Consider the following 27,105-nt stretch of genomic DNA (forward strand, 5'->3'; position numbering starts at 1 on the left):
GGCCCTGATCGATACAAGATGGCGTCCACGCTGTCTGCTCACAAGATGGCGGACCCCACGAGGTCGGGCAAGATGGCGTCCAAGATGGCCGCTCCCACGGCGCACACGCGGCGGTGGCGGGTTTTCCGGCGGGGTTCCCCCTGCACACCTTCCCGAAGTGCCCCTTCTTACTGCACTTAAAGCAGGTGGTGCCTTTCGCCGGGCACAGGTTTCTGGTGTGCTTTGGCTGCCCGCAGAAGTAGCAGTTGGGTCCCTGACGCGTCGCGGCTGTCGTAGGGCTTCTGGGGGGAGAGCGGGGCCCAGCCGGTGTCGGGCTGTCGGGCGGGGAAGATGCCTTCCAAGATGGCGGCGCCCTCGGTGCACACGTGGCGGCGTGGACGGCGCGGGCTGAAGAGTAGGCGTCTGAGTTTCTCTGGGCCACATCCAGGGATCGCGCGGTGTCCGCAGCCTGTTTCAGGTCCAACCCCGTTTTTTCCAGCAGTCTTTGCCGGATGTAAGTGGAGCTGAGGCCTGTGATGAAGGCATCGCGAACAAGCTCGTCAGTGTACACTGCGGCTTTTACATCTCGGCACTTGCAGTCTTTGCCAAGCATTTTCAGGGTGCTTAGGAACTCCTCCACCGATTCCCCAGGTCGCTGTGCGCGGGTGGCGAGCAGGTGCCTAGCATACACCTCATTCGTAGGCTGCTGGTAATGCGCCTTTAAGATGTCGCAGGCAGCCAGGCACGTCTCGGCGTCTTGGATGAGGGGGTAAACCCGGTGGCTTACCCAATTCCGCAGAATTCCGAGTCTCATCCTCGCAGCATCCGTAGCGTCTTTGACGGCTGCGGAATTGTCCAGGAAGAATTCCATACACTCAAACCAGTGTCCGAAGCATGCTGATGCGTCCGGAGCATGTTGATCCGAATCCAAACGTTCGGGTTTCAGGAGTTGATCCATAGTGTTGAAAAATAAGTTAATAAAATTGATGTGCCTCAATAATTCCGAGACTCGAAGTTAGCAGAACAAAACAAGGCTTTTATTAACTTAGAACGTAACACGTAAGAGAGAGAGATGTCTTCCTTCTGGAGACTGAGGCCAGACTGAGTTAGCTTACAAACGGGGCCAGGTGTGGGCGGAGCCCTACACACAGCACATTCCAGTATACAATACAGCACATTCCAGTACACAATACAATGAGGTCTGGGGGAAGGGAAATGACACTGAAACCGATCTCAGTCACAGGCAGTGATGAATGGAAATATTTCATCACACTAGCAATCTGTTGTAGAGCCGATTGCTGGCCTGCTGCGACACCCTGTAAGCCCCGTTTGACACTGGTATGGCACAGATGGCAGCAGTCTGAGTTTGGGTGGCAGCAAGCTGAGACTGCATGAGAGCAGTCTGATCTTGCGTGGCAGCAAGCTGAGACTTCAGGACAGCGATCTGCGCTTTCGCTCTAGCACTCAGACATTGGGTTGCTTCTGCCTGTGCTGCATGGCAGCTGCTACATTGGCCATCACACGCAGCATCATATCTGGGTCGACACGGTCTCTCCGGGAGTTTCCATCATTTCCAGCCTGAAAATCATGGGCTCCAAGTTCTGTGCTAAACCCCAGCCAATGTTGGAGGTGGACCCCTCCATTCTCCTTGACATTGCCAAGAGGCTCTCTGGCAGTCTTGCCATTACACCTAGCATGCCCATCACCCTTCTTCTGAAGGCTGCCCCATCGAGGTCCTCATATGAGTCGTGTGCAGCAGAACTCTCCCTCCGGGGAGCTGGCCCCCAAGCTACCCTTTCCCCCTGGCCTTGCTGCAGCCCACTCGTGCCCGGTGCCTCACCCTGTGCAGATCCCACATCTACACTACCCTCTACATTACGCATAGTGCCAGTTTCTGACCTGGTGTCTGCGAGTGTCAGATGCAGTGATGTTGTGTCTTCTTCTCTCCCCTCGCTCTCGTGCATTGTCTCGAGGACAGGCTCTGCGGAAGCTTGTTCTTGGTTATTTGAAAGCTGAAAGGCACAAGTGTCAGGTTATGGTGAAGGGGCGGGGTGTGGAGAGCAAGATATGCATGCATACAACATCAGCAGCTTGTAAGTGAGAAGAAATTGTGGGATGAGGGGGAAGTGGGATGTAAGAAGAAGGATTAGGAATGGGCATACCGTTGTTGTCCTCAAGGACTTCAACTTCGCCTGTTGCCATGGCCTCAGTAACTTCCCCTCCAATGATGTCGAGCCGTCTCTCCTCCAGTTGGCTCAAGGCCTGTATCGCGGCTTGCCCCGCCTCCTGTCTGCTGCTGCTCCCGGCGATTGTGCATGACCTTAGCCTGCAAGAGAAAAGGAAGTGTGTGAGTGAGTGTGGTGCACTTTGTTTGGATGATGTGCCTGCCATAGCTGAATAGCTGTCAGTGTGTGCAAGATGTGAGATGTGGGTGTGAGTGTTGCAGCAGTGGTAAGGTTGTGAGAGTGAAGTGAAGTTATGATTCTGAGGTCTGAGTGGTGATACGTACAGACCGTTGGTAGATGAGTGATGGGGGTATGGTGCATTGAGCAGTGTGTGAGGCTTGCAGTGCAGATGGCGGGATATGGCATTTGCTGAAGCCTTCACTCACCTTAACCTGCCGTGTGAGGTCATTAAACATCTTGGGCATTGGATCGAGGACCTGGGGACCACGCCGTTGCCTGTCACGTAAGCAGATATCTCCTGCCACAGCCTTCTACACGATGGCTTCCTACTGGCTTGCAGGAAGAGAACAGGCTGCCTCCTCTCCACAGCCACCAGCAGTGCCTCCAGAGCAACATCTGAGAACCATGTTGCTCTCTCCCTCTGCTGCCACAAAGCCATCTCTTCCTAGTTAGTTCTGCTTCCAAGTGGCACTCCAAATGGAATGACAATGAGGTGCTGTCACATCAAAGACTTCCCCTTTAAGTAGTGGAGAAAGCCTAGGCCAAACATGACTTGGAATTAGACTGCACCCGATATTGGCCCACCTGTTGAGCGGTAAGCCAATTAGCAGCAGTTTTAGCACTGAGGTCTGCACTATAATCATGTAAATGAGCACTGAGCACGAATTTTGTGTGCTACCTAGACCACTTTGACCCGGGGCAGCTAAATGGAACTGGGCCATGACACTGCCCATTTTCGGGCCATATCTAATTTCTAAGCCCTGCTTTCTTAAAAATTGGACCGATTTGATAGCTTTCCCCCTTCAGCTGTCCCCCTCCTTGTTAGCAGTCAACCTCCTTCCTTCTATGGTTCCCAACGACATGCTTCGAGTAAGCACAAGACGCTTGATAGTGTAGTATACGGAACAGACTTTATTGACACCTAGGATGAGAGATCAGCTCAACTCAGATCAGAGAGTGGCTTTTGCTTCAAGTTCTATCTTTTGAACCCTCTGCAGAACTGTCGAAAACCATGCTCCTTTATACATCATATTTTGCCTAAATCAAAGTTACATGTCACAGATAAGACCTCATGACCTATCTATTCCTGAATCCTTTGAAGACAGTCAATTTATGTAAACAGTTGGAGTTGTTTGCTTCAAAGCAACTTCGCTCAAACAAGACTTCCTGACCTAACTGTTCCTTAACCTCTTTGAAGTACTATAGTTTCTATACTATAGTTAATAGATCCCTCTACCTATGTTTATTACCCTAGCCACCAAAGTAATACTTTAATTACCCATGGCTAACGTCATTACTGTCATGCATTTCCTTGCACAAGCACTTTATGTATAAGACAATTTATGCTTTCTTCTCATGACACATCAAAGCCATCCTGTTTATCTTGGAAATTCTGTTGCTCCACGATACAAAGAAGTTCGACTATTAACCCTTAACTCCCCAAGATGTCCAATATATAACTCTCAAGTATGTCCCACAGTCCCCATCTCTTCTTATGCTACTCATGTACATCACATGAGGCCTCGTCCTGTCATCACTGTTCTGCTCCGGCTTCACTTTTGGTGGGCCTAAGGCTCCGGTTCACCTTCCCCATCACTTCCTCTGTCTTCATCCACTCGTGGGCCTCCCTGATGCCTTGTTACGTTGTCCCTGCTCAGCTCCTGTTTCCTTCATCTGCTCTCTATACCTTTTTTCCACTTGTGAAACACCTTGGGGTGAAATTGGGTATAGCCCCGCTTGGGGCGCTAGAATTGGTGGTGCGAAAATTCTATCGCCAGGCGCAACTTATCGCCACCTCAAGCGATATTGGGTTGCATCGCCCCTAAAGCTGATTGCGGCGTAAAATCAGGCGCTGCACGGGACTCCTAAGGCGCTAACCTGGCAGCGCTACTCAATATCTGGGCGGCCGGGCGCAGTGCAGGTGCTGTCAATAATCGATGACCACGAGACATGCTCTTAAAGGGGCGGGTCATTTAGGATCAGCAGCCACACTCATCGCCCTGTAGGCCTCAAAATCGGCGCTGTGCATTCTGTGGTGTTACAAACTTTGACCAGATGGAGAGGGTGAGGCAGAGAGCGGAGCGCTTTACCGATGGGGCATTGGATGCTTTGGTTGGCGCAGTGGAGCGCCGGCGAGCAGTGCTATACCCTGACAATGGCAGGAGGCCTCATCAGAGCGAGTACCGCAGAGCTTGGAGGGAAGTTTCGCAAATAGTCAAATCCAGCAGCGTGGCGCCCAGGACTCCTGTGCAATGCAGGAAGAAGTTCAACGATCTCACTCGGGTCGTTAGGGTGAGTGGCTTTTTGGCTATCTTCTTCATCCCTCCATCTGCACCTGACTTTATGGCCAGAGGGTGCGCGATGCCCCAATGGCCATCTGTCAGCCAGCACCCATGGCCCTTTCTGGGAACGCACACGCACATTCAACTCAGGGCATACTGTAAGGGCTGTTCCACCATGGGGGGCATGAGATGACAACTCAGGGCATACTGTAAGGGCTGTTCCACCATGGGGGGCATGAGATGACAACTCAGGGCATACTGTAAGGGCTGTTCCACCATGGGGGGCATGAGATGACAACTCAGGGCATACTGTAAGGGCTGTTCCACCATGGGGGGCATGAGATGACAACTCAGGGCATACTGTAAGGGCTGTTCCACCATGGGGGGCATGAGATGACAACTCAGGGCATACTGTAAGGGCTGTTCTACCATGGGGGGCATGAGATGACAACTCAGGGCAGCATGTTTCATCACTTCCCGTCCTTTCTCCTGCAGGCCAAGCTGGCCAGGAACCGGAGGGAACAGATTCGTACCGGAGGAGGCCCTCCTCAGCTGCAGACACTGACGGACCTGGAGGAAAGAGTCCACCAGATTGTTGGAGGCCGGATGAGTGGTCCTGTCACCACTGGAGCTGCCGACCCCATTGTGCACAGCGATGGTAAGGTCATCACCTTTTTGAACTGTCTCCTTCCACTTGTTCCCCCCACCAGCATGCTTTTCCACTCTGGACCCATGTCAGAGCATTGCAGCACTCTTGCATCCCTTGCTGCCACCCTGTCCTTTCGCTAAAGCCACTCTTCAACCTCCCTGCTTTCAGATGCTGCATCACCAGCTCGGGAGCCGGGCCATCAAGCTGCCAGGGACACTGACTCCGGAGGCGACGAGCAGGAGGAAGCTGGACCATCCGTACCACCCTCAGGCGAGCCAGCCCATCTGCAGACTGGGGATAGTGCTTCCCTGGAGGGGAGCGGGGGGGGTGGCTCTGAGGAGGAACCAGTTGCAGAAACCACCGGGCTCCAGCAACGCAAGGGGGGTAGGGAAGCTCGGGAGCCGTCTCCCCGGAGGGCGAGTCAGGCCACGATGACTGCTGCACAGAGCGCAGAAGAGGTGCGTTCCATCACAGAAATGAGCGCCCAGGCTCGGCTCAGGCACACTGAGCTGATGGCTGCAGTGGCAAGGATGCCTGAATCCATCGAGACACTGGCAAGGAGTGTGCAAGACTTCGGGGCAGCACAGGCGAGGAGTGTACAAGGCTTTGGGGCAGCACAGGAAAGGAGTGCCCAGGGCTTTGGTACATCACTGGAAAGGACTGTCCAGGGCTTCGGTACATCACTGGAAAGGACTGTCCAGGGCTTCGGTACATCACTGGAAAGGACTGTCCAGAGCTTGACCGAAGCACTGGAAAGGACTGTCCAGGGCTTCACCGAAGCACTGGCACCTGCCACGCAAGTGCTGAGTGCTGCCACGCAGCCACTCGCTGGCTTCATGCAGAGGCAGATTGAGGCCACGCAAGCACTGACTGCTGCCACCCTCGATGGATCAGGCAGGATTACCCGGGGCCCTTGCAGCACCACAGCAGGCCAGCAATCTGTGGACCAGCCGATTGGTTCGCATGCTGTGGTGCTGCCCCGTCAGAGTGCCAGTGTGTCGGCCGACCACGGAGCAGGTGTCTGCTCTCAGGATGTCAGCATTCCTGATGCCACCGCTGGCACGTCTCCACTGCAGCTGCCATCACCTGCAGGACAGACTGCTTCCACCCATGCCCAGTTGGAGCAGTCAGCATCCGGGCCCTCCAAGCCCAGAGTCCACCCAGGCCGTCCCTCAGGGGCATCTGCGCTTTCGGACAGTCAGCATGCGTCCCCCAGCCTTCATGCAGCCACTGGGGTCCCATTACGGAGGAGCTGCAGGGAGGGAAGGGGCCGTTCTCGCAAGAGAAGTAGATCACCATCAAAGGGGAAAGAGTAGAAGGTGCTGCTGAGACGTCTTATTTCTAGAAATCAAGGCCGTGGATGCTGGTCTGAATGTTAGTAATGTTTTGGATAGTCTCCCGGGTGTGCGAGTCACTTGGTCTGAATGTTAGTAATGTTTTGGATAGTCTCCCGGGTGTGCGAGTCACTTGGTCTGAATGTTAGTAATGTTTTGGATAGTCTCCCGGGTGTGCGAGTCACTTATGTGTTAGTTTGTTAGTTAAGCTTTCTGGTGCCATTGCTTTGTCATAGATACATAGATACATAGAAGATAGGAGCAGGAGTAGGCCATTCGGCCCTTCGTGCCTGCTCCGCCATTCGATGAGATCATGGCTGATCCTTTAATTCAGTATCCCGTCCCCGCCTTCTCTCCGTAACCCTTAACCCCTTTTGCCCGTAGAAATATATCTAATTCCCTCTTAAATATATTTAATGAGCTGGCGTACACTGCCCTCTGTGGCAATGAGTTCCACAGGTTCACCACTCTCTGAGTGAAGAAATTCCCCCTCATCTCTGTCCTAAATGGTTTAGCCCTTATCCTTAAATTATGTCCTCTAGTTCTGTTCTCACCCGCCAAGGGAAACATTCCTTCTGCATCCAGTCTGTCTAGACCTGTCAGAATTTTATACACTTCTATGAGGTCCCCTCTCAATCTTCTAAACTCCAGTGTGTACATCCCTAAACTACATAGTCTCTCCTCATAGGTCATTCCCGCCATTCCTGGTATCAGCCTGGTGAATCGCCGCTGCACCCCCTCCATGGCAAGAACATCCTTCCTCAGATGAGGCGACCAAAACTGTACACAGTACTCGAGGTGTGGTCTCACCAGTGCCCTGTACAGCTGCAGCAAGGTATCCCTGTTCCTGTATTCTAACCCTTTTGCTATGAAGGCCAGCATACCGTTTGCCTTCTTGACCGCCTGTTGCACCTGCATGCTCGCCTTCAGTGACTGGTGTACAAGAACACCCAGGTCTCTCTGTACTTCCCCCTCTCCCAATCTATTGCCATTTAAATAATAATTTGCCCTCCCGTTCCTGCACCCAAGGTGGATAACTTCGCACTTGTCCACATTATAGTGCATCTGCCATTTATCCGCCCAATCGCCCAGTCTGTCCAAATCGCTCTGGAGCTTCCTGGTCTCTTCCTCTGAGCCCACCCCCCCTCCTAGTTTAGTGTCGTCTGCAAATTTGGAAATGCTGCATCCGACTCCCTGATCCAGGTCATTAATGTAAATTGTGAACAGCTGGGGGCCCAGGACAGATCCCTGTGGTACCCCACTTGTTACTGCCTGCCATTCAGAAAATGAGCCGTTTATTCCAACTCTCTGTTTTCTATCTGACAGCCAGTTCCCTATCCACGCCAAAACTTTCCCCTTTATCCCATGAGCCTCAATTTTCCATGCTAATCTTTTATGTGGGACCTTATCGAAGGCCTTTTGGAAGTCCAGGTACACCACATCTACTGGCTCTCCCCCATCTATTCTACCAGTTACTCCCTCAAAAAATTCCAATAGATTAGTCAAGCACGATTTACCCTTTGTAAATCCATGTTGACTCTGTCCTATCCTGTCCCCATTTGCTAAGTGCTCCGCTATTTCATCCTTAATGATGGACTCCAGCATTTTGCCCACAACTGATGTAAGGCTTACAGGTCTGTAATTACCTGCTTTTTCCCTACCCCCCTTTTTGAATAGTGGGGTAACGTTAGCTACCCTCCAATCCATCGGCACTGTTCCCGAGTCTAATGAATTCTGAAAAATCATCCTTAGTGCATCCGCTATCTCTAGGGCCACCTCCTTCAGTACCCTAGGATGCATGTTATCAGGCCCTGGGGATTTGTCCACCTTCAATCCCTTTAGCTTCCTTAACACCATATCCTTAGAGATATTGATTTGCGTCAGTTCCTCCTTTGCCAATGTCCCTATTTTTCCCGATATCCCAGGGAGGTTTTTTGTGTCTTCCTTCGTAAAGACTGACCCAAAGTATGCATTTAGTTGATCTGCCATTTCCTTATTTCCCATTATATATTCCCCCGTATCTGACTGCAATGGACCAACTTTGGTTTTCACCAGTCTTTTCCTTTTGATATATTTATAAAAGCTTTTGGAGTTAGTTTTTATATTTTCCGCCAGCTTGTTTTCGTAAGCTATTTTGCCCCTCTTGATCATGCCCTTTGCCCTCCTTTGCTCTATCTTAAACTGTTCCCAATCTTCCGCTCTGGCGCTTTTTTTGGCTATTTTATACGCCCTATCTTTGGATTTTATGCTGTCTCTAATTTCCCCTGTTATCCACGGTTGAGTCACCTTTTTAGATTTCCATGTTGGAAGGAAGCACAGTTTTCAAAATAAACAAATTATTTTATTGACATTGGCCATGTCTGCTATTTACATTCATACTGGCCTTCATAGGCTTTGGGTTATCTGAATGGTTCCATTCCTGGTCTTCGATTGGCACCAAGCATTCCGTGAGAGGGGCCTAGAACCGACTCCTTATCAGCCTCTGACGGATGGCCCTTCCAGTTTCTGGGACCCTCCCATCTTGGTCCTCCTCCTCCTCCTCCCCCTGCTCCTCCTCCTCCTCTGCTGGTCCTTCAATGTCTGCTGGCATTGGCTGGGTGCGCAGGGTGGCGAGGTTATGGAGCATGCAGCAGACAACGACGAAGTGGGAGACTCGCTCTGGTGAGCACTGCAAGGCGCCTCCCGAATGGTCCAAACAACGGAACCGCTGCTTCAGCATGCCGATTGTGTGCTCCACAATGTTCCTCGTCGCCTGATGGCTGACGTAGTGCTCTTCTGCAGGGGTGCTGGGCGAACGGAGCGGGGTCATCAGCCATGGGCACAGAGGATAGCCCTTGTCACCGAGAAGCCAGCCTTCTGGGTGAGCCGGGGCCTCGAAGGTCTGCTACTGAAGTCTGGCGCAGGATGAATGCGTCGTGGCTGCTGCCTGGGAACTGAGCATTGACCGTGAGGATCAGCTGTCGGTGGTCACAGACCAGCTGCACATTCAAGGAGTGGAACCCCTTGCGATTGCGGAAGTCCTCAGGATTCAAAACAGGCGCCCGCAAAGCCACGTGTGTGCAGTCAATGGCGCCCTGCACCATGGGGAAGTCTACTATTGCCGCGAAGCCCTCTGCGCGCTCCCGCTGCTTCTCCGGTGTCGCAGTGAAGGAGATGTACTGCCGCCTCCTTTTAAACAGGGCATCTGTTACTTGCTGGATGCAGCTATGCACCGCAAACTGGGAGATGTTGGCAATGTCCCCAGTTGCTGCCTGAAAGGAGCCGGTCGCATAGAAATTCAGTGCTACTGTAATCTTGACAGCCACCGACAGAGAGGTCCTGCACCTTATCTGCGGCTGAAGGTCTGCCTGAAGCAGGTGGCACAGCTCAGTCACCACCTCCTTTCTGAATCGCAGCCTCCTAAGACACTGCTCCTCTGACATGTTGAGGTAAGAGAACTGCTGCCTGAATACCCTGGCAGCGTAAGGTCTGGTGTGGCGACGTCTGTTGGCCCTCCTCCGTCTGGCCATTCCTGGCCTTCTCTCCCTCCGTCTCTGTGCCCTTTCCAGATGGTCGAGCAGCAGGACGTTCCCCTCCAAAGCAGCCCCCATAATAATAGATAACAAGAAATTATACAGGGTGTAAACGCTCACCAGCAGCAGGGTGATGGTCTGAAGGCTGAAGGTCCTCTGGCAGCACTGGGTCACTAGTGATATGGCTCTGAGAGTGCAACTCTGTGAAAATCTCAAAGAAGTTGTGCTCCCAAAATGGCTGCCGCTTTTATACCAGTGCAGTCCCCTTTAAAGAGCGCCCCCCTAAGCCCGAGAGCGACTGGGGAATGTTCCAGTAAGCTGTCCTTATTAGCGCCGGGCGGAACGAAGGGGCGCACCACTGAATTTCCGGTCCGGGGCGCCAAAAAGGCATTGCACACTGAAATGACGTTATGATCTGCCTGCGCCCACAAGCGGGCGCTAAGATATAGCGCCGGCGCTAAAACCCACTCAATATGGCAGGAGGCGCTGGGTTCACTGCGCCCGGCCGAAAATTGGCTAACGCCCCACTTCGCGGCCTCTTTAGGCGCTAATCGCTGGCGCTACCAACCGAATTTCTCCCCCCTTGGGTTATATTTTATACAAATGCATATTTTTTATATTATGTATTATGTGCTTCGTTACTGAAAGTTGTTATCATCTTATTTTGAATGTTGCACATGTTCTACACCATTTTGTCTTTTCTGCATTAGACTGTTGAACACAAAGAAGAATCAGCAAAGAAAGAGATAGAAGTACTTAAAGAACAAAATAATCAACAAAAGTAAGATCCTATTGGAATGTTTAATGCTTTAAAAAATTGCCAGTCATTTAATACTTCTAAGTCCCCAAATGGTTTATATTTTATTTTTACAAATAAATTCAAGGAACAATGGTCTAGAAATTTGATGGTGCTGCGCCTGTTTTTCAGGCGCAAAACGGGTACCTAAGCATCCAATGAGGCAGGCGGGTTTGATTTTTCGTGCACCAGATTCTGAACCAGCAAATTTACATTTGTGACTGATTATGGTTTTTATATTTAGAGAAGAACTTAAGGCTCTAGAGAAAACATTAAAACAACAAGATCAAGTAACTGATAGCAAACTTGGAGAAAAAGAAGAAAGTGTAAGTTTTTATTTATCTTTTCCACATTACCCGGTTTTAGCTATTGCTGCCTTTCAACATTTACTATCAAGGTTCACACATGAGCATTTGGGTGAGGTCAAGAGGGTGACTAGTATCAATGGAACTGTAGTCCAGCTTGGAGTTAGTACAGGAGGGGAGCTAAAAAAATTGTCAGGAAAAATCATCTTAGGTTTTGTCCCTTTAAACGATTTGCACCCTGAAGCTGCCATTCTCCTTCAATCATAGAATCGTAGAAGGAGGCCATTTGGCCCATCGAGTCGGCGCCAGCTCTTTTGAAGAGCAATCCAGTTAGTTCCACTCCCCGCTCTTTCCCCATATCTCTGCAGTTTTTTCTCCTTCACGTATTTATCCAATTCCCTTTTGAAGACTACTATTGAATCTGTATCCGCCACCCTATCAGATAGTGCATTCCAAATCCTAACCACTCTTTGAGTAAAAAAGTTTTTCCTCATGTTGCATCTGGTTCTTTTGCCAACCACCTTAAATGTGTACCCTCTCGTTACTGACCCTTCAGCCACTGGAAGCAGTTTCTTTTTATTTACTCTATTTAAACCCTTAACGATTTTAAATATCTCTATCAAATCTCTTCAGCCTTCTCTGCTCCAAGGAGAACAACCCCAACTTCTCCAGTCTATCCACCTAACTGTAATCCCTCATCCCTGGATCCATTCTAGTAAATCTCTTCTGTACCCTCTTCAAAGCCTTCACGTCCTTCCTAAAGTGTGGTGCCCAGAATTGGACACAATACTCCAGCTGGGGCAGCAGTAGTGTTTTATATAGGTTTAGCATAACTTCCTGGCTTTTGTACTCTATGCTTCTATTTATAAAGCCCAGGATCCCATATGCTTTATTAATTGTTTTGTTAACCTATCCTGCCACCTTCAAAGATTTGCACACAAGCACCCCCAGATCTCTCTGTTCTTGCACCTTTTAAAATTGTATAATTTAGTGTGTATGGTCTCTCCTCATTCTTCCTAAAAAAAATGTATCACCTCACACTTCCCTGCATTGAGTTTTATCTGCCATGTGTCTACCCATTCCACCAGCCTATCAATGTCTTCTTGAAACCTATTACTATCCTCCTCACTGTTTACTACACTTCTAAGTTTTGTGTCATCTGCAAATTTCAAAATTGTGCCCTGTACCCCTTTTGAAAGTCCATATACCCAACATCAGCTGCACTGTCCTCATCCACCCTCTCTGTTACCTCATCGAAAAACTCAATCAAATTAGTCAAACACGATTTACTCTTAACAAATCGTATTGGCTCTCTTTTATTAGGCCATGCTTGTCCAAGTGGCTGTTAATGTTCTCCCAGATTATTGTCTCTGAAAGCTTCCCCACCACTGACGTTAAAGTCTGTTATGTGCAAGTCTTCATCCTAGACTGTACATGTAGAGGGATTATTTCTTCTGTGCACTATATGGAGTAAAATTGTAAACATGCCCTTTCTAAATGGATTTTCAGTGCTCCCAGAGATTGGTGGAACTTGCTACCATCAGGAACAATTGAGGCAAATAACTCAAATGCATTTAAAAGGAATCTAGATAAACACATGAGGAAGAAAGGAATAGAAGGTTATGCTGATATGGGTTAAATGAAGAGGGGTGGGAGGTGGGTGGAGCATAAACACCGGTACAACAACTGGAAATGCTGATAACCATAGATGCCAAGGACATTCACATTGGGATTCACGAGTATCCAAGGAAGTTTAGTGGAGTGCCAAGGTACTCCACTTTGACCTGACGTTTGAAGGCCGATTTTAACCTGGCCTACCCCATGGGAGCAGGGTGGACAAAGTTAAAATCACTTCTGGGGATTTGCTTTTTTGTTTTTGATGGATCAAGACTTGGAGGAGGAGCATCAGTAGCAGCCCCAGCATCCATCACTACCATCAGTTGAACCTCAGAATCAGCAAGTGAGGGGGGCTGAATGTAGGCGGCCATACCTAGTGCACACTGCCTTCAGGCCTTCTTGAACCTATCTGAGGAACAATGATTGATATCCTCTTTGCCAGGGAGAGCAGTACATCAGCTTCTTCAATTACTTCAGCAGTCAACAAGACAGAGCTCATAGCTTTGCAGCAGTGGCTGGCTTCCCTCGTGTGCAGAGCGTGTTTGACTGTAAATGCACTGTCATCAGGGCACCGCAATACGAGCCACCAGCAATATTCATCAAGAGAAAAGGATAGTGCTCTATCAATGTCCAGCTAGTGGCCGATAACAGGAACAACATTTTGTAGGTCTGTGCAAGGTACCTAGGGAGCTGCCGCAATGCTTTTATACTGAAACACTATACCATCCCTCTGCTATTCGACCCTATGAGAAATGTAACAGGATGGCTGCTGAGGAACAAGGGATACTCCCTGCAGATCTGGCTGATGACATCCCTGCACAACTCCACCACATGCAGCACATTTAGTTTGATTGAGCTTTTTGAAGAGATGACTAAAGTTGTTGACAAGGGAATGTCTATGGATGTTATTTATACTTCCAGAAGGCATTCGATAAAGTCCCTAATAAGAGACCGTTAGCTAAAGTTGAAGCTCATGGAATTGAGGCAAATTATTGACCTGGTTAAGAAATCGGCTGAGCAGCAGGGGACGAAGAGTAGGGATAATGGGCAGGTACTCTAATTGGCAGGATGTGACTAGTAGCGTCCTACAGGGATCTGTGTTGGGGCCTGAACTATTCACAGTATTTATTAATGACTTAGATGATGGGATAGAGAGCCACATATCCAAATTTGCTGATGACACAAAGATATGCGGCATTGTAAGCAGTGTAAATAGAAGCATAAAATTACAGCGATATTAATATATTAAGTGAACGGGCCAAACTGTGTCAAATGGATTTCAGTATAGGCAAGTGTGAGGTCATCCACTTTGGACCTAAAATGGATAGATGGTGAAAAGCTGGTAGCAGTGGACGTCCAAAGAGACAACAACAACTTGTATTTATATAGCACCTTTAACGTAGTAAAATGTCCCAAGGCACTTCATGGGGGTATTATAAAACAAAAAATTTGACACTGGGCCACACAATTAGAAATTAGGGCAGATGACCAAAAGCTTGGTCAAAGGAACGTCTTAAGGGAGGAAAGAGAGGTAGAGAGGCGGAGAGGTTTCGGGAGGGAATTCAAAAGCTTAGGGCCTAGGCAGCTGAAGGCACGGCTACCAATGGTTGAGCGATTAAAATCAGGGATTCTCAAGAGGGCAGAATTAGAAGAGCGCAGATATCTCGAGGAGGGGGGGGGCAGCGTGGGCGGGTGTTGTGGGGCTGGAGGAGATTACAAAGAGAGGGAGGGGCGAGGCCATGGAGGGATTTGAAAACAAGCATGAGAATTTTAAAATCGAGGCATTGCTTAGCTGGGAGCCAATGTAGGTCAGTGAGCATAGGGGTGATGGGTGAACGGGACTTGGTGCGATTCAGGACACTGGCAGCCGAGTTTTGGATGACCTCAACTTTACGTAGGGTAGAACGTGAGAGGCCAGCCAGGAGTGCGTTGGAATAGTCAAGTCTAGAGGTAACAAAGACATGGTTGAGGGTTTCAGCAGCAGATGAGCGGAGGCAGGGGCGGGGACGAAGATGTTACGGAGGTCGAAATAGGCGGCCTTAGTTATGGCGCTGATAGTGGTCGGAAACTCATTTCAGGATCAAGTATGACACCTAGGTTGTGAACAGTTTGGTTCAGCTTCTGACAGATGCTAGGGAGAGGGATGGAGACGGTGGCTAGGGAACGGAGTTTATGAGGGGGACTGAAGACAATGGGCTCGATTTTCATTGAGCCGTGGAGGCGGGCTTGGAGGCGTGCGGGGGGTTAAAATTGCAAAAACTGGCGGGTGGGACACCCCCCCACCGCCTGGTTCCCGACTCCAAGCAATTTTAACTCAGTCGTGTCTGATGGTCCCGACTCCGTCCCGCATCCAACAGGCGGGACTGGTCGTTAAGGCCCTTAACAACCACTAAATGGCCTTTATAATCCTATTTTGAAAGGCCCTTGCGAATTTAACCCTTTTCCCACATGAAACATGCCTGGTGGGAAACACGAATGTGAAACCTGGCGGGAGCACTATTGGATTGCTGACTATCAACTGCAGGTCAACCATTAAAGAGGAGATTTGATCAGGCATTATTTGCAGGTGGCAGGACTTAGTGGTCTCAGGTCTGGGGCAACTTTTAGAAGGCTTAACCACACCTGTGGAAGGTTAGAGCCTCACACCCATCTCCAGTGTGACCTGGGAAACCCCTCTCGCCACCTTCACTCAGCGTTTCTTCAATGGAGGCATATACCAGAAGCATGGGAGCCATTTATTTTCTTCCCATCTGGGCATTAGAGTAGCTCAAGCACCAGCCGCGGCAGCAGCAGAACCAGGAACAACAGCAGCACCAGCAACAGCAGCAGCAGCAGGAGCGCCAGGCTGCTGCTCACCCACCTGAAGCTGCACAGGCCAGAAGGGGCCAACGCCTGTTAGTGGCTGGAGAGCACCTTGCTGCACAGCAGTGGGGTCATGGGGACCCGTATCTGCAATGGCAGCCCTACTCAGAAGGACTTCCATGAAGGTCTGGTTTCTCTGTTCAATAGATGCCCATCGCTCCTCAAGAGATGTCATTCTATTCTGAACAATGACCATGTTTTCCATACCCTGGCGACTAAGCTCCTCCATGGCCGTAGCCATCCTCTCCTCTACGGTAGCCAGCCTTACCACGGAGGTAGCAATCCTTTCCACGGATGTAGCCATCCTTTTCGTGGTGATGCGTTCATGAGCCAATGACTCCACAAAGGCTCTGCTCATGTTCACTATGGACTCCTCCATTCGCTCCACACTCGCAGCGACCCTACAGACAAAACCTGCCAGAGACTCCTGCATCTGTGCCTGGAGTTCCATCACCTCTGATCTTATGGATGGACCCAGAGGCAGAGGGTCGACATGCTGCTGAGCCGAGCTGGCAGAGTCCTGCACCCTCTGACTAGGACTCTCCACTGCTGTCCCTGTCTCCACAATCTGCTGATGCTCACTTGTGAGCTGTGATACACCAGGTGACAGCACTACTCTATGTCCCGAAAGTCCCACCGAGGTGTGAGTGTCTGCGCTGGTGCTGGGTGCGCTGAATTCTACTGACGCTGCGCCCTCAGAGGTTGCAGCTTCCTCTGAGGAGTCTGGCTGCTCAGCCTCTTTTTCCTGGCTAGGGGAGACGGATGCTTGTGATGGTCCTGTGGGAGAGTAAAGGAAAGAGTCAGAGATGCAATGCAAAGGCTACATGCACATTGCTTTTTGCAGATGCTCATAAGTCCATCTGTTACAGCTTCACAATCATTATCAGCGACTCATGCAATGTCAAAGAGAGAGTTGGGAAACTTTTCTGTCACCAGCTTGCTGTGTTACACCTGTCTGTCCGTCCCCCACGCGCGAATCTTCCTCTATTCCCATAATTTCCAGGACGGCCTCCTCCCAGGAGGTCAGGTGGGCTTTTGAGGCTGTCCCTCCTCCTGTCCTGGCTCGCTCTCTTTTGTTGTGAGCTCTCTTTTCCTGCAATGAGGGAGACAAGTGGAGGTTGAGTGAGAATGAAGGAGTGAGTGTAGAGATTGCATAGCATAGATACTTAGAAGGAGACAAAGATGGAGTGAGGTTGCAAGACCAAGGGCCCTCCCTGTGTGTTGCCAGTTGTGTTCAAAGCATCAGAGTGATAGGGAGTGTGAGGGCTGCATGGTTGAAAAGTTATGTGAATGTGAGTATAGAGAGAGAGGGAATGGGTAACGGTGCATGGATGTCAGTGTCAAGTGGGATGTGGAGGAAGAGATTGCTAAAGCTGAGTGCTGGTGAGGAAAGGCAATGGGGATCAGATTGAGGGTGATGGGAAATTCATACTCACTTTTCCAGTGCGCTGAAGATCATGAAATCTTTTCCTGCACTGTATCCAGGTTCTGCGGGTGACTCCCAAGTAGTTGACCTCCTCAGCCACCTGCATCCACACTGCCTTGGTCTGAGTGGGAGGCCTCTTCCTCCCTGATGAAGGGAAGAGCACCTCCCTGTTGGCCCTAGCCCCATCCACTGATGCCTGAAGTGCCACCTCGTCAAAGTGAGGAGCTGACGTGGCCCTCCCGCTTGTCATATTTGCTGCAGTCAAGAAGCTTGGCAGTCTGCAGAAGAAGCAAGGCTTGCTGTGGACCTTAAATGCAGCAGCAATGATGACATCATCAGAGGGGACTTTCAGTCATGAAAAACCCATTTGCAAAGGCTTCCCACACGTCGGAAATAGATTGGCCAATTAAATTAAAATTGCATCAATCTCCCACATCCATTTAGATTCGTGTGGGAAACACGAAATTCGGATAATACGACACCATCCCGCACCTGAGTTAAAATCACCCCCAATAGCTTTGGTCTTCCCAATATTTAATTGGAGAAAATTTCTGCTCATCCAGTACTAGATGTCAGACCATGGAGGGGTTGAGAGACCTGGTGGTGAGGTAGAGCTGGGTGTCATCAGCGTACATGCGGATGATGTCGCCGAGGGGCAGCATGTAGATGAGAAATAGGAGGGGGCCAAGGATAGCTCCTTGGGGGACATCAGAGGTAATAATGCGGGAGCGGGAAGAGAAGACATTGCAGGTGGTTCTCTGGCTACGATTAGATAGATAAGAATGGAACCAGGCGAGTGCAGTCCCACCCAGCTGGACACGGTGGAGAGGCATTGGAGGATGGAGTGGTCAACCGTGTCAAAGGCTGCAGGTCGAGAAGGACGAGGAGGGATAGTTTACCTTTGTCACAATCACACAGCATATCATTAGTGAATTTGATGAGAGCCGTTTCAGTACAGTGGCAGGGGCAAAAACCTGATTGGAGTGATTCAAACATGGAGTTGCGGGAAAGATGGGCACGGATTTTAGAGGCAACAACACATTCAAGGACTTTGAAGAGGAAAGGAGATGGGGCGGTAGTTTGCAAGGATGGAACGGTCAAGGGTTGTTTTTTTCAGGAGAGGGGTGATGACAGCAGATTTGAAGGAGAGGGGGACAGTACCTGAGGAGAGAGAACCATTTACAATGTCAGCTAACATAGCAGCCAGAAAGTTGGGTGGTCAGCAGTTTAGTGGGAATAGGGTTGAGGGAGCAGGAAGGGGGTCTTATTGACAAGATGAGCACAGAGAGGTCATGTGGGGAGATCAGAGAGAAACTGGAGAAAGATGCGAGTTCAGGGTTAGGGCGGGGGGATCCTTAGAGGAAGTGGGCTAGAGGCAGGAAGGGAAGTGGCAGAGGTAGCTGATCGGATGGTCTCAATCTTAGAGACAATGAAATCCATGCGCTCCTCACACTTGTTGGAGGTGAGGGTGGAGGAGACAGGGAAGAGGGGTTTAAAAAGACGGTTAGCAATAGTGAATAGAAGCCGGGGGTTATCTTTGCATTCCAGAATGATCCTGGCATAGTGAGCAATTTTGGCAGATGAGAGCAGGATCCGATAATGCTTTACGTAGTCCAGCCAGATCTGGCGGTGAATGGCTAAACCAATTGTCTGCCGTATCAAGTTTGTGTCCTTTGGACTTAAGGACGCGAAGAGAGACTTTAGGGGTCTATCTACATAGATCATTAAAATGTCATGAACAGGTACAAAAAATAATCAAAACGGCAAATATAATGCTGGCCTTTATATCTAGAGGACAAGAATACAAGACGTTAGAAGTTATGCTACAGCTGTACAAAGCCCTAGTTAGACCACACCTGGAGCACTGTGTTCAGTTCTGGGCACCACACTTCAGGAAGAATATATTGCCCTTGGAGGAGTGCAGCGTAAATTTACCAGAATGATGCCTGAACTCCAAGGGTTAAATTATGAGGAGAGATTACACAAACTAGGGTTGTATTCCCTGGAATTTAGAAGATTAAGAGGTGATTTGATCAAAGTTTTCAAGATATTAGGGGGAACTGATAGGTAAGATAGAGAGAAACTATTTCTGCTTGTTAGGTCTAGGGGACATAGCCTGAACATTAGAGTCAGGCCTTTCAGGAGTGAAGTTAGGAAACAATTCTGCACTCAAAGGGTGGTAGAAGTTTGGAACTCCCTTCCGCAAACGCAGTTGATGCTGGGCCAATTGTTAATTTTAAATCTGAGATTGCTAGATTTCTGTTAACCGAAGTTATTAAGGATATGGGGCAAAGGCGGGTATATGGAGTTAGGTCACAGATCATTGAATGGCGGAACAGGTTCAAGGGGTCATTCAAATAGTCTACTCCTGTTCCTGTGTTCCGATAGTGATGTCACTGATATCAAAATAATTGCATTTATATACTTCCTTTAATATAGAAAAACATCTCATGGCATTACACAGAAGCATGAGCAAAACAAACACTTAGCCAGAAGGCCACTGTCTCTGATTTTATTCTCAACAAACTTATAAAGTGGAAGATTATGGGGGCGATTTTCTGACGTCGGAGGAGGTGGGTTTGGAGACGGGAAAGGCAGGAAAATCAGAAACAATGAGGGCGGGTTCGGAACCCGCCTCCGCGGGATTTTGCTGGTGCCGGTTTTGGAGGTCGGGAAACGGTCCCGTCTCCAGGTGGCCATAGCGCTAGTTAACATCATTAAATGCTCGTTAAGGGCCTCTCTAAGCCTATATTGAGAGGCCCTCGTGATTTTTCGAGCATTTCGGCGTGTTCCACGACCCTCCTAAACCACGCCAGCTAAACCTGGTGGGTTGACTCGTGGGTGGTCTCCTCACAGCTGCAGGTCCAACAATACATCATTTATTTCATCAAGGATTACTTGCAGGTGCCAGAACTTTGCTTTAAAAGATCTTTGAGCACTTTTAGAAGGCCTTCCGAAGTCAGAGGTGCTGCAGCTTGAATCTATCAACTGTGGGACCTCCTTGGAAGACCATCTCCCAACTTGCAATGAGCGCTTCCCCAACGGAGGCATCTGCAAGCAGCATGGGAACCATTCGTTTGCTTTCTCCATGGACCTCAGATGAGGATGAGGAGCATCCACGGCAGCAGCAGAACCAGGCAGCGCAGGAGCAACAGCAGCAGGAGCCCCAACCTCCTGCTCAGGCAGCTCAGCAGCAACAGCAGCAGGGGCCCCAACCTCCTGCTCAGCCACCTGATGCTGCACAGGGCAGAAGGCGCCAGCGCATCAAGGCACCTCGCCACAGGCGATACACCCGACAGGGTTTACAAACAAAGGATGAGCTACCTCAACATGAGTGAGCAGCAGTGCCAAAGGAGGCTGAGACTTTTGCGAGAGGTTGTCCGAGAGATCTGTGGACTGCTGCAGCAAGACCTAGTGCCCAGAGGAACAGATGGACACCCCTTACCAGTGGCTGTCAAAGTCACCACCGCACTCAACTTCTTTGCCTCAGGCTCCTTCCAGGGATCATCAGCAGACATCAGCGGCATCTCCCAGTCGGTTGCCCACAGTTGCATCACGCAGGTTACCAATGACCTTTTTGCTAAGGTCTACAATTACATCCAGTTCTCAAGATATCAAGCAAGTATAACCGCCCATTCGGTTGGCTTTGCAAATATGGCAAGCATGCCAATGGTGCAGGGCGTCATAGACTGCACACATGTGGCCCTTAGGGCACCCCATCACAACCCAGCTATCTTTGTCAACCGAAAGGGCTTCCACTCCCTCAACGTACAGCTGGTGTATAACCACAAGAAGGAGTTCTAGCATGTTTGCGCCAAGTTCTGTGGTAGTTGCCATGACTCTTTCATCCTGCGACACTCCGCTTTTCAATCCGCCAAACCAACTTAACGGATGGCTCCTTGGTGACAAAGGCTACCCCCCGAAGAAGTGGCTAATGATGCCAATCAGGGGGCCAGCTAACAAGGCTGAAGAGCGGTACAACGCCAGCCACACTTTGACCAGGTCCATCATCGAGCAAACCATTGGGTTGTTGAAGATGCACTTCCGCTGCCTTGACTGATCAGGTGGAGCCCTGCAGTATACACCATACAAGGTCTCCAGAATGGTCGTGGTCTGCTGTGCACTGCACAACATGGCACAGTGTTGTGGCTTGCAGCTTCCTGATGAGCAAGTGGCTCAGTTCCAGCCATCCTCAGATGAGGATGATGAGGAGGAGGAGGAGGCTGAGGAGGAGGAGGAGGATCTAACATACATAGAAACATAGAAGATAGGAGTAGGAGTAGGTCATTCGGCCCCTCGAGCCTGCTCCGCTATTCAATGAGATCATGGCTCATCATCCAAATTCAGTACCCTGCCCCTGCCTTCTCCCCATATCCCTTGATCCCTTTAGCCTTAAGAAATATATCCAACTCCTTCTTGAATATATTTAATGAATTGGCCTCCACTGCCTTCTGTGGTAGAGAATTCCACAGGTTCACCACTCTCTGGGTGAAGAAATTCCTCCTCATCTCTGTCTTAAATGGCTTACCCCTTATCCTTAGACTGTGACCCCTGGTTCTGGACTCCCCGGCCATCAGGAACATCCTTCCTGCATCTAGTCTGTCCAGTCCTGTTAGAATTTTATAAGTTTCAATGCGATCCCCTCTCATTCTTCTAAACTCCAGTGAGTATAAGCCCAATCGACCCAATCTCTCCTCATACGTCATTCCTGCCATCCCAGGTATCAGTCTGGTGAATCTTCGCTGCACTCCCTCCATGGCAAGAACATCCTTCCCCAGATAAGGCGACCAAAACTGCACACAATACTCAAGGTGTGGTCTCACCAAGGCCCTGTACAACTGCAGCAAGACATCCTTGTTCTTGTACTCGAACCCTCTCACTACGAAGGCCAACATACCATTTGCCTTCTTAACCGCCTGCTGCACCTGCATGCTTACCTTCAGCGACTGATGCACAAGGACACCCAGGTCTCGTTGCACTTCCCCTTCTCCCAATCTATTGCCATTCAGATAATAATCTGCCTTCCTGTTTTTGCCACCAAAGTGGATAACCTCCCATTTATCCACATTATACTGCCTCTGCCATGCTTCTGCCCAATCACCCAACTGTCCAAATCATACTGGAGTTTCTTGGCATCCTCCTCACAGCACACACGCCCGCCCAGCTTTGTGTCATCTGCAAACTTGGAGATATTACATCTAGTTCCCTCGTCTAGATCATTTAAATATATATTGTGAATAGCTGAGGTCCTAGGACCGATCCCTGCGGTACCCCACTAGTCACTGCCTGCCACTTGGAAAAAGAGCCGTTTATTCCAATTCTTTGCTTCCTGTCTGCCAACCAGATCTTTATCCAAGTCAGTACCTTGCCCCCAATCCCATGTGCCTTAACTTTACATGCTAATCTCTTATGCGGGACCTTATCGAAAGCCTTCTGAAAGTCCAAATACACCACATCCACTGGTTCTCCCTTATCTATTCTACCAGTTACATCCTCAAAAAATGACCTGGAGGAGGATCAGGAAGAGGAGGAGCAGGAGCAGGAGGAGGTCAGAGCGTCGGTGTATCAACCAGCAGCAGCGGCAGCATGTGAGCACATGGCAGCCCGGGATCACAGAAATCACAGAAATCACAGAAACCCCACAGTGCAGATAGAGGCCATTTCGGCCCATCGAGCCTGCACCGACACATATCCCACCTGATCCCCGTAACCCCTACACCAACACATATCCCACCCTATCCCCGTAACCCCCCTAACACTAAGGGTCAATTTATCATAGCCAATCAACCTAACCCGCACATCTTTGGACTGTGGGAGGAAACCGGAGCACCCGGAGGAAACCCACGCAAACACGGGGAGAATGTGCAAACTCCACACAGACAGTCGCCCGAGGCCGGATTCGAACCTGGGTCCCTGGTGCTTGTGAGGCAACAGTGCTAACCACTATGCCACCGTGTCTGCCGGGATGCAAGGGATGAACTTATCATGGCCAGATTTGCATAGGTTGCCCAAGTTGGCACATGTCCTTGGCTCCATCCTAAGACATCATTGGCAATGGACATGACTCTCTGGCCTCCTTTCTCTCAGGCCGCCAACCTGACAACGCAAGTGTGGCGGAGCCCGCAATGTGGAGCTGCCTAAGGCGAAAGGACAGATGCCATAACGCCAACATTTTGGCATCAAATTATTTTAATGCTTTCCAACAGGGATGGCATTTCATCAATACACATAAACATTCACCCAATCTGCACACAGATCTGGAGGTTATATCCCTTGCCAGCTGGACCCACACAGCCTTGGTTTCTTTGGGAGGCCTCTTCCTCCCAGATGAGTAGAAGAGCACCTCCCTGCTAGCTGTCACCCCCTCAGCCAATATTTGCAGCGCCTCATCCGAGAACCTCGGGGAGGCCCTTGCCTTGAAATTGGAAGTGGTTTCTCAGAATATGTTGCAAGTGGTGCAGCATCAGCAGAACTGCAGTGGAATGATCCAAGGCAGCAAGCAGCCCTAAAGTCAGGCTGGAAAAGTGATGTCAGCAGAGGCGAGTTTCAGTCCCAAAACACTAATTGACCAAGAGCAACCCACACTTCTGAAATCAAGTGGCCAATCAGGGGAATATCGCAATTTTTTGAAAACTATCAGTGGAGATGGGTTTCAAACACACCCAAACCGAAACCCGCTTCCATCCACCTCCAGTGGGAAAATCACCCCCATGTTTTCCAAAGGTAGAGGAATGAGCAGTAAAGGCTGTACGCACTCACTTCCATTGATCCTGTTGACAACCCCCACAATGCTGATCTCATGAAAGTTGGCAACTTTTAAGTTTGTACAGAGCCCACCTGTCCAACAGAGGTGAGGACTACTGCGAATTAGTGCTTACCTCCCCTATTTTTACCTGAGCCACACTGAATTAGTTGTTATTAAACTGCTAAATTATTTAAGATATGATAGGAGTAAGTATTACTAAACTGATGGATACAATCAAATTCTACTGATTAGAGTGCAGAACTACAAAGAATTGGAGCATAAGTTTGGCAAGGAAGATTTGATCTGTAGTTGGTAAAAGCAAATTCTATTGCATAGAAGCCATATTGTGTTTGTTTATGCTTTGTATTTGTAACAGCAAGGCTTACAGTAGTTTTGTTAAAAAGAGATGAAGTTAGTGACTTATCTACTGTTATACTGTTGAAAAAAATTATGACAATTGTGTGAAGTGAGAAAAACTTGAATTTGAGAAAAGGGATAGTGCCAGGTATCAAAATATTGTAAATTTTCTTTCAGTCCAAAAATTTACAAAATGAAGTTAAGAAGAAGGAAAAATTACTAAAGACAATGGAGAATAAGGTAAAAGCAGAAAAGATCTTGTAAATATTACATACTTCATAAACAAGGAACAACCATCAAACAGTTAAGTATATTTTCAAACATAATTATAACAAACTAAAACAATGAACAGTTTTTAAGAGCAATTAGAGACATAGAGACATATTAGCTCAGAGGCGGAAGTTGCTGTTTTGAGGTTGGGAAACCCAGAAGAACTGGTTTCCCTCGGGTCCTGCCGAATTTAACATTTTTTGTCTCCATTTCCTGGCCGCAACCAGCCAGATTGAGAGGCTGGCTGACTGTCGGGCGGGTAGGCCTTTGGCAACAGGCCACAGCCGGGGAGCAGAGAGGAGGGTGGAAAGGATCGGAAGCCTTAGCGGGGAGTGGGGGGGAGATCAGAAGGGTCAGTGGTGGAAGTGATTGGAGGCTTTGTGGGGGAGATCAGAAGAGTCAGGGGGGAGATTGGAAGGGTCAGGGGGAGATCGGATAGGTCGATGATGGGGGAGATCAGAAGAGTCGGGAGGAAGGTCGTGGGGGGAAGATCGGAAGGGTGGGGGGTTTGTCCGAATGTGAGCCTTGGGAAACCCAGCCGGCCAGGGTTAAATTTAAAATGGTGGTTAATTCTGAGGCACGCAGCCTCATTATAATATTTAAATGACTAACCTGCCTCCTGCAAGTGGGTTGGTTGCCTGCCCCTGTCCTGCTTCCATTAAAACGGGAAGTGGGTGGGTTTCAGATTTTTTACATGCCACATGACTCAATGCCACTCGTTTTTGGGGGGAAAAATTCCCCCCAAAGAAAATAACCAGCCCAGAAATGACCATGGCTATGAAATTCCAAAGCTTTTTCAGCATTTCTGAGGCCTAAAATCAGGGCAAATGTTTTCTATGGCTTGAAAATTGGGGTGGAAGCCAGTTCCACTAGTTTTTCGCCCCAACATATTGGGGGGAAAATTCAGTTGGTTAGCGCCTCCCGTTAGCGATTTTAGCGCCGCTTGCGAAATTGACCAGTCGTTTTGCGGTGGCGCTAAACACTACCACCACGATTTCCTGCGCCCGCAGATCGTGACGTTAGTCAAGCATGCAAAACCCCGGTAGCGCCCCAGACCGGATATTGAGTTGCGCCCCCTGCCTTAGCGCCTGCCGCTAGGAACGACAGGTAAAGCGGAACGTTTTCAAGTTGGGAAGGGGCTTGGAGAACGCTATTTAAAGACGGGCGCTTCCTGCCTTTTCTTGTCGGCAAAATTTTTGGTTTTAACGCTGTCCTAAGGAGTTTTGGGCCTCAGCACCACTTTTGAGGTTCCTAAGCGCTGAGCTCTTTCCCTGGGCCTATCCATTAGTGCTTCCAACATAATTGCTTTTGAGGTCTCTCCAGGCCGAGATTCAAGACTGCAATGAGCAGGGTGTGGCTGGCCAGCAAGATGGCCCCTCCCCTTTAAGAACTGGACAGCGCCAGTCTGGATTCATTGGTAATTGGCATCGCCTGACCTTCGGTAGCGTTCTGAGGTAGTGCCTCGCTCCCTGACGTTTGCGCCTTAAGAGAGGTGAGTAGCGCCTGATTTAGCGCTCAAATCACCTCAAGGGGCAACAGAGGTGAATTTTGCAGTCGGAAGCGATAATTAGCAGCGGGCGCTAAACTTTGCGCCCGGCCGATATTCGCACCCCAAAATGGGCGATACCGAATTTTTCCTCCTGAGACTGTAATATCAGCTGATACTGTAATTTTAGGAATTTTTGTGTCTGAAGCCTGCTGAAAGTTTGACTACTGATTACAGGAGCTGGGAATTAGGTTTTTTTCCAACTTCTTTTTTGCATTGAGCCTGGACAGTGTTGAACTTGCTTCTGACTACCTATGGGATTCCCACCACACCCAGATATTTTGCCCTACCACAACATGAGAATTTCTGAGGAGCAAATACCAAATTCCCAATGGACATACCTTTGTTTGTCCTAATAATGGACGAGAAGGAGAAGCAGGAAAGGATGGAGGAATGGAGGATGAAGCAGCATTTGAGGAGGATGCACCCTTCAAGATATTAACCTCAACCCTAAAAAATATCCAGGCAACACAAGTCCTATGAAGTGCTTAGTGAGGAGCATTATGTTAGAAGCGTGTGATTTAACAAGGAAGCAATACGGGAGCTATGCCAGTCACTACGTAACAATCTGCACCCATTGGCTTCTGCCTGTACATCTCTATCTGTTTCAATGAAGGTTACACCGATACCCAACTTTTATGGCACCAGGTGCTTTCAAGCATGGGGTTCTATGCAGTATCATCCAGGGTGTACATATTCATCAGGTGACTAGCACACTTTTCCATAGAGCTGGGGAATTAGCCAGTTTGCAATCAGTGCAAGGCAGCAGTGAAATAGAGCTACATTTCATAGGGTTACTGGCAGGGTGAAATAGATGGCACCCATGTTGGTTTGTGAGCTCCCATGGTCAACCTCCTCAATTTATTGAACAGAAAGGGCTACCACTCATTCAGTGTCCAGATTGTATGTGACAACATGCGAAGAATCCTCCATGTCAACGCAAGATTTTTTTGGAAGTTGCCATGATGCATTTGTCCTTCAAAATTCACCTGTGTGTTTCAAGGAAGAAAATTATGTCAA

General features: G+C 49.2%; 1 protein-coding gene across 4 annotated transcripts in view; it reads left to right on the forward strand.

Annotated features, from left to right (window-relative positions):
• sycp1 (synaptonemal complex protein 1) overlaps window positions 1–27,105 on the forward strand; it is a 698,098-nt gene that overhangs the window by 435,278 nt on the left and 235,715 nt on the right. For all 4 annotated transcript variants that reach the window (XM_086011629.1, XM_086011633.1, XM_086011630.1 and 1 more), the window contains exons 20-22: window positions 10,872–10,942; window positions 11,202–11,283; window positions 24,447–24,509. In XM_086011629.1, coding sequence (XP_085867755.1) covers window positions 10,872–10,942; window positions 11,202–11,283; window positions 24,447–24,509 — 216 coding nt within the window. The remainder of the gene's footprint in view (window positions 1–10,871; window positions 10,943–11,201; window positions 11,284–24,446; window positions 24,510–27,105) is intronic.

This window comes from Somniosus microcephalus, chromosome 18, assembly GCF_052327205.1.
Source record: "Somniosus microcephalus isolate GS21.2 chromosome 18, FLI_Smic_1.0, whole genome shotgun sequence".
NCBI classification, from domain to species: Eukaryota; Metazoa; Chordata; class Chondrichthyes; order Squaliformes; family Somniosidae; genus Somniosus; species Somniosus microcephalus.